Source organism: Agelaius phoeniceus, chromosome 7, assembly GCF_051311805.1.
Source record: "Agelaius phoeniceus isolate bAgePho1 chromosome 7, bAgePho1.hap1, whole genome shotgun sequence".
Taxonomy (NCBI): Eukaryota; Metazoa; Chordata; class Aves; order Passeriformes; family Icteridae; genus Agelaius; species Agelaius phoeniceus.
In genome coordinates this window covers 41,693,171-41,710,199 of record NC_135271.1, presented here as the reverse complement: position 1 = coordinate 41,710,199, position 17,029 = coordinate 41,693,171, and the positions used below count along the sequence as shown (strand labels likewise).

At 40.3% G+C, this 17,029-nt stretch overlaps 1 protein-coding gene across 1 annotated transcript; it reads left to right on the top strand.

Annotated features, from left to right (window-relative positions):
* The first annotated feature begins 1,280 nt into the window (after nt 1-1,280).
* On the top strand, nt 1,281-16,908 carry LMLN (leishmanolysin like peptidase). Its single transcript, XM_054636329.2, has 17 exons — nt 1,281-1,478; nt 1,805-1,902; nt 2,000-2,030; nt 2,509-2,591; nt 3,054-3,171; nt 4,025-4,203; nt 4,822-4,927; nt 5,175-5,269; nt 5,997-6,114; nt 6,894-7,001; nt 7,727-7,803; nt 8,393-8,503; nt 9,216-9,348; nt 9,951-10,110; nt 10,896-11,026; nt 11,974-12,184; nt 12,760-16,908. The coding sequence occupies exons 1-17, from the start codon at nt 1,323-1,325 to the stop codon at nt 12,852-12,854; spliced, it is 2,010 nt and encodes a 669-aa protein (XP_054492304.2). The 5' UTR covers nt 1,281-1,322; the 3' UTR covers nt 12,855-16,908.
* The last annotated feature ends 121 nt before the right edge of the window (nt 16,909-17,029 follow it).

The following is a 17,029-nucleotide window of genomic DNA, read 5'->3' as shown; positions in this document are numbered from 1 at the left end:
GCAAATAGCTGCCATGATGTCTAAAAACTTTGTCATGATGTTCTCATTGCCTGCAAAGAGGAAAAGGGTTTACAGTATCTGAAGTTTGCAATATAAAAAATTTCTGCTTTTCATAGCGTGCTGCCCATGCAGCACTTCAGATGAATAACTGTCCTGCATAAATTCCCATTTAAAGCAAAGCAGAGTGTTACCCACTCCCACTTTAATAGATTTTGTTCCCTGTGAAAAGGTGAGGATTCCTTTAATCTTTCTCTGCTTTTTTGGGTATTCTTCTGTGTCATGGAAACACTGCAGGAGCCAGAGCAACTCGGTTTAGCTGAAAGCACCAGGCATCCACTGGCTTCTCCCACCAAGCAGCTTGGAGAGCCAACACACACCACTTTCCATTTGTGTGGCCCATCTTGGAAAGCAGCAGGAGCTGCAAGATAAAGCACCTCAAAAACCCAGATAACTTTCATCGCTGGTGGTAGAAGTTTCTTCAGTCATTTCCATATTAGACACTGGGGGATACTCTGTTGTGCAGTGTTTGTGGACTGAGAAGCTGGGAAAAGCCTGTGTTGTGTGTGATTAATAAAATCCCAGTCACAAATGGAACTGGGTGTGCTGTTTGACAGATGGCTGGCTATGAACCAGCCCATGCCCAGATGGCTGAGAAGACCAGTGCCATCCTGGCTTGTATCAGCAATAGTGTGGCCATAGGACCAGGGCCGTGACTATCCCTTGTGCTGGGCAATGATGAAGCATCTTAAGCTCTGTGCTTATTTTTGGGCCCATTAATAAAGGCAATAAAGACAAAAAAGTGATTTAGGTGCTGGAGTGTGTCCAGAGAAGGGAACAGAGCTGGGGAGGCTCACCCTGGAGAAAAGGAGGCTCGGGGTGGACCTTATCGCCCTCATAGCGCCCTGACAGGAGGTTTCAGCCAGTGGGGGCAGGTTCTTCTCCCAGCTTACGAGCGACAGGATAAGAAACGGCCTCAAGGGTTTTAGTAGAGCATTGGTAAAAATTCCTTCACAGAAAGGGTGGTGGAGCATCGGAATGGGCTGCCCGGGAAGGCGGTGGAAGCATTCAAAAGCCGTGTGGATGTGGCGCTGGGGGCATGGTTTAGCGGTGGCCCTCAGGGGGCTCCTGTCCCCCCTCCCGCTCCTGCGACTCCGGCCTTGCACCGCCCGCGTCCCCCGCCACCTCCCCTCAGCTCCTGGCCCCGCCTCTCGCGGCGCCGCGTCCAATCAGAAGCGCCAGCTACTCCCGCCCCGCCCGCCCATTGGCGGAGGCCGCTCCCCCGGCGCTGCCGCCATGGCGACGCGGCGGACGGGCACTCCAAGATGGCCGCCGAGCCGGGCGGCGGGCGCGCTTGGTCTACCCGCTGCTGCCGCCCGCCGCTCGCGGCCTTCACCGCCGGGCTCCTGCTGCTCCTGCCGCTGCCGCTCTGCACCTCCGCCTCCTCCTCCTGTCACCATCGCGTACCCACCGGCGACCAGGTGGGATGGCCGAGGGTCTTCAGGCGGCCGCGAGGGGTGTTGGGGGGCAGGGGCTCCCTTGTTGGCTGTTCCCGCTGTTGGATCCGTCCCTTCTCGGCTTTTCCGGGCCGGGTTGTGCCAGGTCTGGCCCCGCAGCTCCGGCTGTGGGCGCTAAGGACGGCGGGCGGGCGCGGAGCATCCCATTGCGGCGAGGGAAGGGTCGGGAAGGGCTGGAGGGGGCCGGCACGGAGCGGTGCTGCCGGCGAGAGGGAGCCGAGGCCGGGCCGCGGGGCGCGGAGTCAGCCCGGGTGAGCTGCCTCATCCCGCCTCGTGCCTCTCCCGGCCAGGTCGTCTATCAAGTTCCTCTAAAGGAAAATCACGTCTCGAAGAGAAACGTGGATCAACAGCTAAGAATTAAGATTGTGTATGACAGAAGCGTTGAGGAGTGAGTATAATGGTGTGGCAGATTTTTTTTTTTCCCCTATGGCTGAGAATGGAAACCTTGTGAACTAAAGCTCCTTTGTTTTGTTTTTTAAATATAGTTTGCTGCCTGAGAAAAGACACCTTATAAAGGTATGTTATTTGCTTCCCCTTTGTGTTTGTATGTAATATAGATGAAATTAGGTTTAAGGCCGGTTTAACTAAAACCTTGAATGCCAGCAATTTAGTATTCCCCTAGTCCAGGAAACCAAAGCTTTGTGTATAGATTATACCTCCATAACAAATAATTCCAGAGTTCTGCTGCATGGTGTTTGCTATATCCCAAGGTACAAATGTATTAGTGAGAAATGTGTATATAGTTTTTAAGAGCCTCTTTGAAGCTGTACATTCTAATTAATACTGTTTTCCTTCCCATTTTCTCATTCCAATAACAACATATGGAAATACTGAAACAAAGTTCGTAATAATTGAACTTCTCAGAGTGTCAGGCTTTCCCCTATTGTGCTATACCAGAATATCTAGTAAGTTTTATGTAACTTGGTGGTTAATGCCTTTGGGGTGAGGTGTGTCTGCACTGCTACTGGGTGACTCTGATTTTTGCTCTTTTCAGAACAAACTCTTCCCACAAGCTATATCTTACTTGGAGAAAACATTTCAAGTGCGCAAATCTGCCGGTGCTATATTGCTAAGCAGGTTTGTGAAAGTCTGATGAAAATCACTTGCTATATTTGATATTTAACGCTGTGCTGCATAGCCTTTAAAAGAAGATTAGAGTGTAGGAAATGCCCTGCTGAATCAGATCAGTGACCCATCTGATCCAGTGGCAGTGGCAGATGCTCTTTTACAAATCTGCCAGTCTTCCACAAACAACACCTGCATTTGTTGTAGCAATTGAAATATTGAAATTGTAGATATTCAAAGCTACACGTGCTGCCAGTTTTCTTTTATGTGTACCCCCATTTATGAGCCTGGTTCTAATCACTCTTTGAGCCTGTGGATGCTCCATTAACAACTGGAAGCATTATGTCTTCCTTGGTAAGATAATTAACAATTTTCACTGTTCAAGTTCTATCAAGTACCAACAGAGTTCTGTAAGACTATTCTGTAGTTCTCTTTTAAAAATAAAAGCCTTGACTGTCTCATGTTTCATTGAAGGCAATGTGTGACAAACCAATATTTAAGGAGGAAAGCTGACCCTCACAGATATTGCCAAAAAGCCTGTGCAGACCATACAAGGTGTGGGCCGGTTATAGTTCCTGAGAAACACCTCCAGGTAAGCTCAGCTGTCCAAGCGTTTCCTAATCTTTGAAATATTACTGTTTATGGTCATTTATGAGAAAGTGAATATTGGTCATTGTGCATAAGTGACCTGTTTGCTGGACATCAGTAAGTCTGAATGAAAGAATAGAAAAACTTAAATTAGTGTGAGTTTCTGTAGTTTATGTTGTTGAATTCAAACTCAAAGTAAAAAAAAAAAAAAAACAGGAACTGGTTACTGTCTTCTGAGCCTGTGTTCTGATGGCCTGCAAGGAGAGGATGAGATTTGGAGCTTGTTAAATTGCCATTAGTCACTTTGTTATTCACCTTGGTCAATGAGTTGGAACTTCACAGAGTTAATAGTTGATTTTTTAAGACCTTTTTTGAAGAGTTTATCCACTGACTCAGGAGCATGGGGCAAGAAATGCTTCAGACTTGTTTTTGATTCAACTACAGTATGTGATCGGTAGATTTCTGGTTTTCTTTCTTTGACTTGGAAGTTTCAAGTGTATCATTAAAAAAAAAAGATTACATGAGAAATGCTGTTACTACTTATGTATACTAATTTTGTGAGCCAAGATTTTTTTTAATTTATAAGAATTGCGGGGTGCTAATCCTGGGAAGCTTGACAGGCCTTTTTGTTTGTTTGTTTCTTTAAAGCTGCCACCTTCATTGTGTCTAATAAATCATAAGAGTTAGTCATTTGAAAGTTATTCCTTGGCTCTGGTTTTGTTTGCTGCTCTTCACAGGGTGTCTTATTTCTGCTGTCTATTAGGATTTATTCTTGGCTTCAAGCTAATTGAATTGTGTCATGCAAAATGTTGGTGATAAGTGAAGTATTTTAATAGTTGCCTTTGCACACTGTACAGCAATGCAGGGTGTACAATGACAGCGACTGGCACCGCAGGCCCACGGGCTCCCCCGAGCAGGAGGGGGTTCGAGATGCTGACTTTGTGCTCTACGTTAGTGCTCTCACTACTGACAGGTGTGGCCATGAAAATATCATTGCATATGCAGCCTACTGCCAACTGGAAGCTGAAATGGACAGGCAAGTATTCCCTCTGCTGCAAACTCTCTTTTTAATTAGGCTTTCAAGTTTGTTGATTGTTTGAATGTGGAATTTGATTGTGTTTGCCTTTGTTGTATAACAAAGGAGGAGTCATCATGGACAAGCACTACATTTATGTAAAATCACAAACCCATCAAATAGTGCTTAACTTGCAGAGTTGAGGCACAGGACTCAGAGCTGATCTTCCACTGTTAATGCCTAAACTTTTTCTCAAGATCCTGTTTCTCTTAAGGTGAATGTAATGATTTCACACACTTAAAGAATGCAAGTTCCTACTTATATTTTGTTTCCATTCAGTTGTAGTTACTGTCACAGTCTTTGTACCTCCCCTAGGATCTTACCTAAAATTCAGGTCCCTTGTCACTGACTCCTATGCATAGTACTGAATATAGACATGGATTGACCCCATCCCACCACTCCCCATACCAACAGTAAAGTAGTCATTGTGTTGTTAACAGATTTTTATAAATTATTGGGAAGGACATATTTTTACATTAGTCTGTATCTTCTTTAAGTCTTCTGCTGCTTCAAATGAATAATTATTTGAATTTTGTAGTATTTTTCCAAAAACCATTTAACTTTAAAACTCTCTTCCAGGCCAATAGCAGGATATGCTAACTTGTGTCCAAACATGATTTCAACGCAAGCTCAGGAATTTGTTGGCATGTTGTCTACAGTGAAACATGAGATAATCCATGCATTGGTAAGGGTTGGTAAAATGCTGCCCTGAAATGAGTGCCTGCTTGCTCACGTGCCTCCAGCTTGTTGCCCAGAGAAGGATGTTTGGTGGAGAGAAGCTCTTGCTTTGCCTCCTTCAATCTGTGTTAATTGCCTTGGAGTGTTGTACTTCCAGGGTGTCTCTGGTGGGTGTGGGGACTCTTTCATGGTGTTTGACTTTGTATATGAATGTCTTACCAAAGGTTTCCATGTGCTTGTTTTTTGACTTGAAGGGTTTCTCTGCTGGACTGTTTGCATTTTATCGTGATGATGATGGAAAACCTTTGACACCAAGATATGCAGATGGACTTCCTCCTTTTAATGAAAGGTATTTTTTTGGACCTCTTGGTACTCTCAGTGAAGGATGTTTTCATGTTGCTTTTTCAGGATGTATTCTTCCCTGTTAAAAACCCAACTTCATTCCATTATTAGAGTGCCTTTCCTTTGTAATGTTCAAACAGTGGTGTGTGGTGACTCTCTAGTCTTTCTTTACATTGTTATTAAGGACTTAAAATATCCACATGTACTATAAACTAGGACAGGATTTTATTTATCAGAAGGCTGGAAGTTAAGCCTTACAATTATCCATGCTGCCTAATGTCAGTGCAGTTCATTTTTAAGATATATGGTTCTGCATAACGGATGATGTGTGAAATCTGCTATGTGAATTTTCTGATTTGTTACAGAATTAGCAGTTTGCATTCTTTTTTTCATTTTTTAGTTGGTATTGTAGATATTATTCTAGGAGATGGAAGGGTAGAGAGCTTTTTGTTACAATAGCAATACTGAGGGGTTTTATTTAATTTCTTACATTTTTGGTAACTGTAGAAAATGTGCCTTGAGTCTATAACTAATCTTCCTTTGCCTTGTTAAATCAGTTGTGTGTCTAATAAACACATCTTAAAAAGGAGAAATGCCGTATAATGAAATTTTTAAATTCAGAAAGCATGAGGGAGTATAGAGATTATCCACGATTCTGTTTCTTATGGAGATAGATCTTTGCACAGTAACATGTCTTTGTGGGAAGGATTTGTAACCAAACCTTCTCCTTGCAGCCTAGGTTTGTATCAGTGGAGCAATAAAGTTGTTCATAAAGCAGTGAGGCTGTGGGACGTACGTGGTGGCAAAATGCTGCGCCATGCTGTTCATCTTCTGGTGACACCTCGGGTCATCGTAAGTGTGCATTACCTTTCAAGCTTTGTATGCCAAGGTTGCCAGGACATTCTGGAGTCATAAATATTTCTTATTCTTGAAGAATGCTCTTCCCTGAAAGCATGGCCCAAAAAGCCCGTGCCATTAACATTGTGTAATTGAGAGGGTGTAGCTAAAGTAAAGTAGAAAATGAGTGAGAGACAGTATGAAATAAATAAATTGACATAGTAAGAGAAAATGAAGGGGAATGAAATGACTGGAAGGTAAATTATAAAAGGTTAAGCAAAATAGATGTTGAAGAAATTCCTTAATCCTAGTCTTTAGGTGTTTTCCTACAGACTTAAGACACCTCCCGCTCCTTTAATATTAATATTTTGTCATGTTTAAAAAGAAATTCCTCAAGGATTTTTGGAAATCTTTCTTGCTTCCCACGCATCAGACTCTCTCTTTGTGCCCTCAGCAGAACATATGCTCAAGTGTTAACAAATTGGATTTGGAAATAAGTCATAGTGTTAATCGCATTTGGCCACAAATAATCTTTTTGTTTTAAATCTAAGACAGTATATAGAGCAAACATGGATTAATTATCCCTGGTTTTCCTCATTTATTTCAAGGAGATGAGTAGATAGTATGATAGCCTTGCTGTTGGGGTGCTTGCTTAGTCAGCCTCTGAGCAGAAAATAAAAGAGTAGAAAAAGAAATGCTGAAATACTTTTAATAGGTAATTCTAGAGCACTAGGACTGTATGTGGGTATCCATCTCAGTATTTTGAGAGTTGTGTTGAAATGTTTTCTTTCTAGGAAGAAGCCCGAAAACATTTTAATTGTCCAATTCTAGAGGGAATGGAGCTTGAAAATCAAGGTGGCATGGGTACTGAACTCAATCACTGGGAGAAGAGATTGTTGGAGGTATCTGCTGATACTAGGAATGGAAGGGAACATGGAAATGTCTGCTCCCTGTGCCTTGATTTTTAGGTTTATTGTGGTACCTACTGGAGCCTTGAAAATGCAGGAGTATCAAACCTCATTGAAATACATCACAAATAGTACTCGATACTTAAATATTTAGAGGTCCAATTTCTAGATACATCTGTCTTTTAGCCTTCTTGCTAAATCTCAAAGTATGAGATCAAGTGTTACTGAAAAGCTAAATGTCTCTTACTCCTGTCTGCCATTTACCCTTTTGAGAAGGTTTGCTCCTGTTTCAGGGCAAAGGGGTTATTCCTTTTAGTCAGTTGAGTTTTGTTGCCCTCTGCCTCTTAAATACCTCATCATTCTATTTATTACCTTGACTTCATCTTTTTTCACATGCTCTGGCTTTAGCTTTTGCTCTGGCTCCTCCAGAACCTTGCCTGACCAAGGAAACACTTATTTCCCTCTTGGCATTTAAGCTAATTTTTGTTTGCAACTTAGCACTGTGTGATATTTTTGGCAGAGTTACGTTATCTAGTCATTGTTTTATGCAGTGAGGTAAACAAAAAGGGAAATGCTTCAGGACAGTCTTTTTATGAAGGAGTATGGGATTTGATTGTCAATAGTAAAAAGAGAACAGAAATAAAATGCTTTTCCCTAAGAAGTATTTTCTTACAATAATGATTTTGAGTGGCTTACCAATCATAACTGGTAACTTTCAGAATGAAGCAATGACTGGATCCCACACTCAGAATCGAGTCTTTTCCAGGATCACCTTAGCATTAATGGAAGACACCGGGTAAGAATTGAGAATGGGAGGGTGGGTTTTAGTTCATTTGTGCTTGGTTTGCATTGTACTTGATTTTATTTCAAATTGATGCACTTGTCCTTATTCCTCTGCAGCAGAGTAGGTGATTAGTATAATTAGCTTTAAATTAGACAAGGAATCATAACTTGTATGTTACTTTTTCTTCACGTGTTTCAAAACCCATTTTTAATCTAGCCTTAAAAAGCCAGGTATTGCAATCCAAAGTGCTGTTTGTAGCATTTACTTTTTCTCTTAATGTAAGTCTTCTTTCAATTGCAGCAATACATATTGATTATTTTTTTCAGTTCTTCTTGCAGATAGAAAGCAGAAATTGACTCAGGTTTCATCTTTCCATATGCATTGTTCCTTTGCAGGTCACAAAGTTTTCTTCTAGTTCATTGTGACTCGAAAAATAGTGAAGTCATTATGTATTTTCCTATAGGCAGAAGGGGATGCAGTTTCCCTTTTTCTTAATTTGAAAACCTTAAGGCATAATATGAAATTCTTTGAACTGCTGTTTTATTAATCAGAACAGTAATTTTTGAAGTAACTATATTCTCATTTCAAAATACCTTTACAGATGGTATAAAGCAAATTACAGCATGGCAGAGAAATTAGACTGGGGACGCAATAAAGGCTGTGACTTTGTAATGAAGAGCTGCAAATTCTGGATTGACCAGAAGAGACAAAAGTAAGAATACAGTCTTAAAAAAAAAAAATTAAAAATCAAGCGGAAACCCTGATGCTTGTTTACATTTGTCCTTCAAATGTAACTCGGTAAAAAGAGGTAGAAGTTGGTAGAGATCAAAAAGGAATGCTGCCCTGCATCCCACCCAATTACAGTAAATACAGAGGCTAATGGTGTAGAATGCATTTACACGTGAGAAGGCTGCACTTTAGAGAGGACAGGTAGGACTTACTCTAAAAGTGTTTGCCTTCTTATTTTGTCCCTTTTAATTGGGAATGCTGCCTGTGTCATTTTGCTGGACTTAAAGCAACTGAAGGAGATGATAGCCATCTTCACAACACAGCCTGCCATGTTTGTTCCTTACAACCTTGTTTGTTCTTTACAATCCTCAAACCTTTCTAGGACACAGCTGCATAGTGGGCCTGTTTTGCTTATATTTTTTGTTCTTTAAAATTTACAAAGCTGTGTCATTAAAACTAAATAGCTGAATGCATTGTAACTTTGTTTGCTGGCTTGATATTCTTTAAATGAGAAAGGTCAAAACCAGACAAATAAGAAAAACAAGCCTCCAGAGAAGAGGTCAGTGCTTCTTTGTGTGATTGACTGAGTCTAGGGGAGAATGGGAACAGTCTTGGCAGGCTGCTTTTGTAAAGCAGTTTAATTGATCTGATGTGATTTTTATTCTGGTTTTGTTGGCTTGCTTTTTGTTTTTGAGGAAGCAATTAATCAGTCCATACTGCAACACTTTGAGGAGTAATCCTTTGCAGTTAACCTGCAGACAGGACCAAAGAGCAGTAGCAGTGTGCAACTTGCAGAAGTTTCCAAAGCAGTTACCTCAGGAATATCAGGTATAATGGATCCTACTTTACAAATAACTGAATAATGAAGCGTTTCATTGTTGAGCTTTGCTGCCTGATGATTGTGTTTGTTTCTGGTTTTTTTCTTCTGAACTATCAGATAGTAGTAGATACTGTGAAAAATGTCTACCTAGTTCATTACAAGGAGTTGGAAGACTGATAAAAACCCCTTGTGATCTTAATAAAAGAAAATTATGTTGCTTTGCTATCTAGCCAAATACCAGATAGAAATGTTGCCATGTAACAGAAATCCCCCAAAATATCTTGTTTGAGGGATTTCTTCCCCCAGTCTTCTTCCTTTTGTCACTGCACACTAAGAAATCTGTTCTGTTTACATTCCAAAGAATGTAATTATTACAGAGGGGAATCAGGGACAGAAGCTGGATGCATGCAGATGTGAATCTCTGCATTATTTATGTATTCTTAAATACTTCTGGCTCATCTGGTTCATGGGTATTGTAAGGTGCTGTTAATAGCATTCCTGAGTAGTAACAGCTGATGTTCTTGCAACTGTAGTGCTTTGGTCTATTTAAAAAAACAGCTGTACTCTTGCCTTTGCACAAACTGCTTCACTACTGTATTTTGCTTTGCAGTACTTTGACAATCTTAATGGAGTACCAGCAGAAGAACTGCCTTACTATGGTGGCTCAGTAGAAATTGCTGACTATTGTCCCTTTAGTCAGGAATTCAGCTGGCATTTAAGTGGTGAATTTCAACGCAGTTCAGACTGTAGAATAATTGAAAACCAGCCAGGTCAGTATTCAGGACTTCAGGGTGGTTTTGCAGAGATTGCATTTGTTCACTTGGAATGGACTCGCTGCATGTTCAGACTAATTGCATGTGAATTTTTTCACTCATGAGGTTTCACACCACCAGCTTTGTCAACACTGTGCTGTGCTAAGAAGCATAGCACAGCTATTGTGTACACCTGAGGCAAACTCACATATCTAATGCAGGAATTGCATAAGGAGTGAACATTGGGTCCAAAGGACCCAAATACAGGACAAAGAATGGGGGTGGGAGAGAGTGTTGTTTATTGAGGCTCTGAAATGTGATTGCACTTTTCACCTTTGTGGGTATTTTGTTCAAGGCCAGGGTCTTTGTGAGTTACCAGAGCATGGGCTTGTCTCCTAGTGTAGTGCATGCATGGTCAGTATTGCAGAATTCCAGAATGCTGTAGGATATTACCTGTCTGTGCAGTTGTCTCAAAAACAAACACCCTCTGCCCTCAAACCAGCAATCACAGCTGGCATTCCCTGAGGGTAAACATAACCACTTTCTGATTGAAATGCTTACTCATTGTGGGGGTTTTTTTGTGGTTAGTTGATTATTTTGTTTGTTTCTTAAATCTTGCGTTCCTTCCCACGTTATTTTCAAGACTGTATAATTCCCAAATAGATAATAATTCAGGGTCTGAAATTTTCCCAAAGTAAACCTTGAATTGCATGTGGGGACATTGATTAGATAGCCTTTTAAATTGATGTGGGCTTTCTGTTCCTCTGGTTAACTTGTAATTCAGTGTATTCCTTCTACCTTAGACCCTACCAAAAACTATGGTGCAGAGAAATACGGACCAAACTCTGTATGTCTTATTCAGAAATCTGCTTTTGTTATGGAACAGTGCAGGAGGAAACTCAGTTACCCTGACTGGGGTAGTGGATGTTATCAAGTAAGTATTTGTTGGATTTTTAGTGGGTTTTCTTTTTTAAAAACCCTAAAGGGAAAAGTCGGGCTTAAAATGTTGGTTGTGACTGTTAGAATTTTTCACTTGCATTGTAATCTGTGGATCATATAACACACTTTGAAAAAAAAACTTCCAACCATAAGTCTGTAATTTAAATAGTTAAGTGTGTGACTGCTGGTATGGCTTCCAGTCTCACTAGGGACATCATCTGTCTTACCCCGTGGCACTTCATCCTCAGCTAAGAAGCAATACTTCCATGAAATGTTCTGTTGTTGAAGCTTAATATTAATTAGTCACTCTGATTTTTCAGAGGTGGAAAGCACTGTGCACATGTCACTTCTCATTTTCTCTGGGACAATCTCACTAAAGGTGTCACGTTCAGTAACTGCACAACTCTGCAAAAGTGGTCATTAGCAGAAGCCAAGTTTTACTCATTCTCAGCTGATGATCTGCATAATTGCACAAAAAGAGTATAGTCAGTGCTTTGAAGAAGCATTCCTGAATCTTGTAGTTGCCCAGATTGCATTAAAAATCTTGCAGTTAATCTGTGCCTCTGATAAATCACTGTAGGTGCACAGTTTGTGGTCATTGGGAGTGGGGCTGCCTCACTGAGCCTCATCCCCAATGGGCTCAGCTGTGAGAAGCAGGTGAGCAGCATTGACAGCAATGAGCCATGGAGTGCCCAGGGGCACTGATCAACAACCAAAGGGAGCAGAGGGCACACAGGTGCAGTGCATCAACATGAGGGTATAAAAGGCTGGGCTAAAGAACAAGAAGGGCAGACACTGAAGCCTTCTGAAGTGGTCTGGTGTTACTCTGAATGGGTTGAAGCCTTCTGTAACTGTGTGACGATATTCTGTGTATTGTGGCTGTCTCAACTGTGACATATGCTGCAATAAATCATAATACAGACTTGACTCTTTTATTTGAAGGTTTCTTGTTCTCCACAAGGGCTGCACGTGTGGGTCAAGGACACTGCGTACTTGTGCAGCCGCTCAGGCCAGGTGTTGACTGTGAGCATTCAGATGAATGGCTGGATACACGTTGGCAATCTGATTTGCCCAGCCTGTTCAGACTTCTGTGAGTCCTGTCCCCCAGAGAGGGATCCTCCAGCTTCTAACTTAACAAGAGCTGCACCCATTGGTAGGTTGCCTTTTTTGCTGAGGTCAAACTTCGGTATTAAATATCTGAAAACGTCAAAGCTTTGTGTCAGTTCTGACTGTCAGGAACAGGAGAGGAAGGCTATGGCTATTTTAAGATCCTAGGTGTAGGAGGCAAAGGAAATAGGAAAGGTGCCCTGTGTGTTGCTGTGCAGTCGTGCAGAACAGTGACTAACACAGGAGAAATGTGTCTGAAACATAACGCTTTCATTTCACATCTCCTCCTGGTAATCATCCCAGACATCTAGCTTTAGCCTGGGAATTTATCAGGAAATCTGACCTGCGTTTTGAAGGCCATATTGTTATTACAATCTTAAAAATTATCACCTTGGTGGAAAGTGAGTTCTCACTTGTATAATTTCCTATTGATAATGTTCATGTTGTAATGCAGAAAGATGAGAGTCAGTTTTCTTTTTGAGGAAAATAAAAAGCTGAATTCACTAAATACCAGTTAATGTTTTGTCAAGAAGTTTGTTTTAACTCTTTGGTGGTTTTTAGTGTTCTCTTTGGTATTTTATCTTGTCTTTAAATGTAAATTTTTTTTTTTTTAAATTTTAGACTTATGCTCCTGCTCATCCAGCCTGGTTGTAACCCTTTGGCTGCTGGTGGCCAACTTAGTTCCCCTGCTAACAGGATTGTTTCTCTGCGCATAGACTTGAGCTTGGGGCAAGAAGAAGTTCTGAGATAATCCTGCTGCCCTCCTTGCTGTGGAGCACGGAGGTTCTGTCTCAGCAGGCAGCTTTCTCCTGCTGAACCTCATCTCCCCTGGCAAGTATTGCTGCACACAGTAGTCAGGGAAGTGTTGACAAAAGCAGGTAGAATTTTGAGAGGAGGAAAATTTACCTTGTCATCTCAATAAGTGCCAGTATTTTCCTGAATTGCATCCTATGGTTTTTTTGACGCAGTAACAAGATCCACTTTGCCAACTGTTTTAAACTACCTGGCAGCTCAGTCAAGATTTGAAATGAGAACTCTTCTGTAATAGAACTGAGGGCTGGTTTTTTGTTATGTCTGTTGTGTGATTGGTAGCAAAGCATCCTCAAACTGGAAATATACCTCAGTGGTTTAGTCAAAAGCCATGTAAAAATCAGTTGTCATCACTGCTGATAACCAAGGCCTAAAGAGGCTGGTAATTTGTCTGTTTGATTTTTTAATTCTTACAATTTATGGGGGAGGAAAGAATGTAATTGGATAAAGCAGTGGTTGGCAGATGCCTCCACAACTGTATTCTGAAGCTTTGAGCCCTCTCAGAATTCATGCTGGGTAAAGCAGCTAATTCTTGGGGTTCATTACATCTTCCTACATGCACAAAATGGAATTTCAGACTGGTAACCAGTGCAACTGTCTAGAAATCCCATTTTCATTTAGCATGTGCCAGTTCTACTGTGAAATTTAATACGTCACATTTGAATATCCTCTAGAGTTTGCCAGGCAAATGCATTTCAGTACTGATACTCATACTGTAAATTTGGGATAGGATTTATGATTATTTTTTATTTTGTTGATTTGTTTCTCAAATAATGGCATTACTGTTTCAAAACTAGTATGAATATTACTGCAGATGTTCTCACTTCTTGTTGAAGAGCAAACCAGTAGCAATGGCAGCTATAATCTTACAGGATCATGCTGATGTCTCTAGACCAAAAACTATATTGAATGTGGAAGGAAAGCCTAATCTGTTTTCTTTTTTTCTTCCCTCTACTCTTTTTGGACATGTAAATGGATTATTTGAGTATTTTTAGTAAGCTGAGAATCAGGTGGTTTGAGCCACATGAGGGCACACCTTGCTACAAAATTAATCACTTGATGACAAAATATATAAGAGGAAGGAAATTAGTAAAATCTGTCAAGGTAAGGACAGCTGCTCTATAGGACTCTTATTTCTATTTATTTCTGACTATAATGTGTTTACAAATAATCCTGTTCAGAGGTAAAGAAACTCTTTGTGGTTCAATCCACTGTCTGTCGTTTTAGGACAGTTTTCACTCTTGGAAAAGTGTTAAATTTAAGGGGGCAGACATACCCATTGCACTAAAAAATGCAGATATAGGGAGAAAGATGATATAACTCTGCTTCTTAAATGTTCTGTGGCATTATAATTGTCAGTGACTGGATCCTTTTCCTAAATGGAAAGCAGGGAGATGGAGTAAAACTTTAGGTACAATTATACTGTAATAATAGGACTTCCATCATGATTGTAAGAAATTCTTTGTGCCTACTGGACTTGATTTTGTTGGGTTTTTTTATTATTATTATTTTTTTATTTAAGGAAACTTATGACACTGCTGAGGAGAGTAAGGTGCAACCTTAAACTGTCTAAAGACATCACAGTTGAGAGCACCTTGCACTGGGCTAGTTCTCCTTCCTAACTGCAGGTTAAGCTTGCTGTGAATTACACAAGGCCTAGGCTAGCCTTAAATCAGTGTCTTGGAGAAGCAATACAAGTCAGGACTCAAAGGCTTTAAAATTGTACAAACTGAATTACTAAACATTCAGATTGATAAGTGATGACTAATTATTTTAATACAACCACAAAACAGTCAATGTAAACTGATACCTGGAAAACATAAAGGTTTGAGAATACATCTTAAGTCCCAGAGGTTGATATTGTATTTTTTGTCTGTTGTGCAATAATGCAGTTGAAATGGTATCACTCAACAACAATGCTTTTGATACTTGAAAAGAAATTACTGGTTATTTTTTCTTACTGTGAAATGTTTGCACTGTCTGAACTTTCTGGTTAACTTTATAACTGTTAAACTTTTTAACTGGTGTAATTTATTGTGCTCAGTATTTGATATGCTGGTCTCCTGTTTGTCTAAGTGTGAGATTTGTCATATTTAATTGAATATTTTTATCTACACAGTTGTTTATCTTGAGGGCTTTTCTTCTTTTAATCTCTCTTCCTGAGAATTAATTGAAAGATGGGTTAGAAAGTTGATACTTACCTACTTCTGAATTGTATGCATTAATTAAAGAAAGGGGATGTAGTGCTTTGTATTGAAAGGGAAAAAAAATCTGTCAGCCTGTTAGAGCTCTTGTGGTCAGGTTCACCAGTACCTGCTAAGCAGCTGCATCAGTGAATCCAGTGAAGTAAAACTGCTACTGCCTTAATAATCTGAGGTTTCAGTTGTAATTTCTTGGTGGCACAGAACTGGACGTGACTCTGGGGGTTGGGCGTGGAAGGTACTTTAGTCAGAAAAATGCAACATCATCTATCCCACCAGTGGCTTAGCAGCTGCTAGCAGCTGTAGCCTTGTGGGAACTGCCAGGGAATGTGTCAACTTAAAGTGGCAATGAACTGGCAGCTGTCATACAGAATATTTGAGTAAAGCTGACTACCTCAGTTCTGTTTGTCTTTGCATTCAGCTTTTAACCTGCTGTCAACTTCCAGATCTTAACATCAATTAAATCAAATCACGTCTCAGGTTTTTAAGAGTAAAATTACTACAGTAGGAAGCATAAGCCATTTTTGAGTATAGAACACAGCTAAAATTGTAGCTTAAGCAGCTCAGTTATGTAGCCTTAAGTGTAGTTTCTGCCATAAAATTCAGAATTCTTTTAAATAAAAGCAGAGTTTGCTATATTAGGTGTCCTGACCACACATGACCAGTCCCTCCTATTGCATCTCTGAAGTGTGAAAACTTGGAAATACAGCCCATTTAAGCTTCGTGTTTCCACCAGAGAAGACTGGGCAGCAGGAGCCCTGGAAGTTGTGCTGAGATGCATGAGTTTGCTCATCTGTAACAGAAACATTTTCAGTGTATAGTGTCCACAGTTTTAACTTTATAATTTTTTTTAAAATATTCCATGTTTGCTTAGGGAAGTAAATTAGTCTTGCAGTCTTTTTTTGGTCCCAGTAGTTGAAATAATTTCAATTAGAAATTGAAGCAAGTCATCTTTTAGGAACACATTTTTTCTAGTGTTGCAATTATCAGGAGGAAGGATAGCTTTTGTCTGGAATCACCTGGAAAAGCAGCAATTCATTCCTTCTGAAATGACTTGAGGTCTTGGGATACAGTCACGGCCCTTGATGTAGGTTAATTACTGAATTATATCCCCCATTAATTGACTGTCAGTCCAGCACAGCTCATTCTTTCTGCTGAGCTCTAATAAACTGGGGACACTGATGTCTGAGAGCAGACATATCCACAATCCCTTATGAGACCAGTTGTTTTTAAATCTTCCTGTCCTGCACATCTTTCTGCTTGATGATATTTAGTAGAGAGGGAGGTGTACATCCTTCCTTCCCCACATTTCCAAGGAGTGACTTTCAGCCAGCTGAGCAGCTCAAGGTGTTTTCCCTGCAAGACTGAAGCCCTGTTTTTAGCTTGTTTGGATGTGTGGGTGCCTGCCTGCATGTATATACTGCTCTGCAGGATTTGGGGCTGTTTGTGCACTGAATAACAGGATCTTACATTACCAGACTTCGAAACTGCAAATGTTGCCTTTTTAATGTGAAACTTACCTTGGAGATAAAACAACTGTTTTGAGAGAAGTGGCTGACCTTGAACATGTGTTTCCTATTTTGGTACAGAATGTAAATATAGAACTAACTATTTTACACAGATTTTGGCTGGACTGAGATATAAGGGCTAATTTGTGTTATTTATGGAGTAAAAGTTTCCTTATTTTACTGTTTAAAAAAGGTATGTCATGCAACAGAAGAAAAAACTGTTCTTCAATAAAATATCTGTAGAATATTAATTCTTCTTGTCCTTTTCTTTGAGAGCTGACAATGATTAACTGCAAGAGCAAGCAATAAAGGAGCACTATTACAACAGTCATTTATTTTGTGAGAATGTTGATAAATGAAATTTCATCAAGT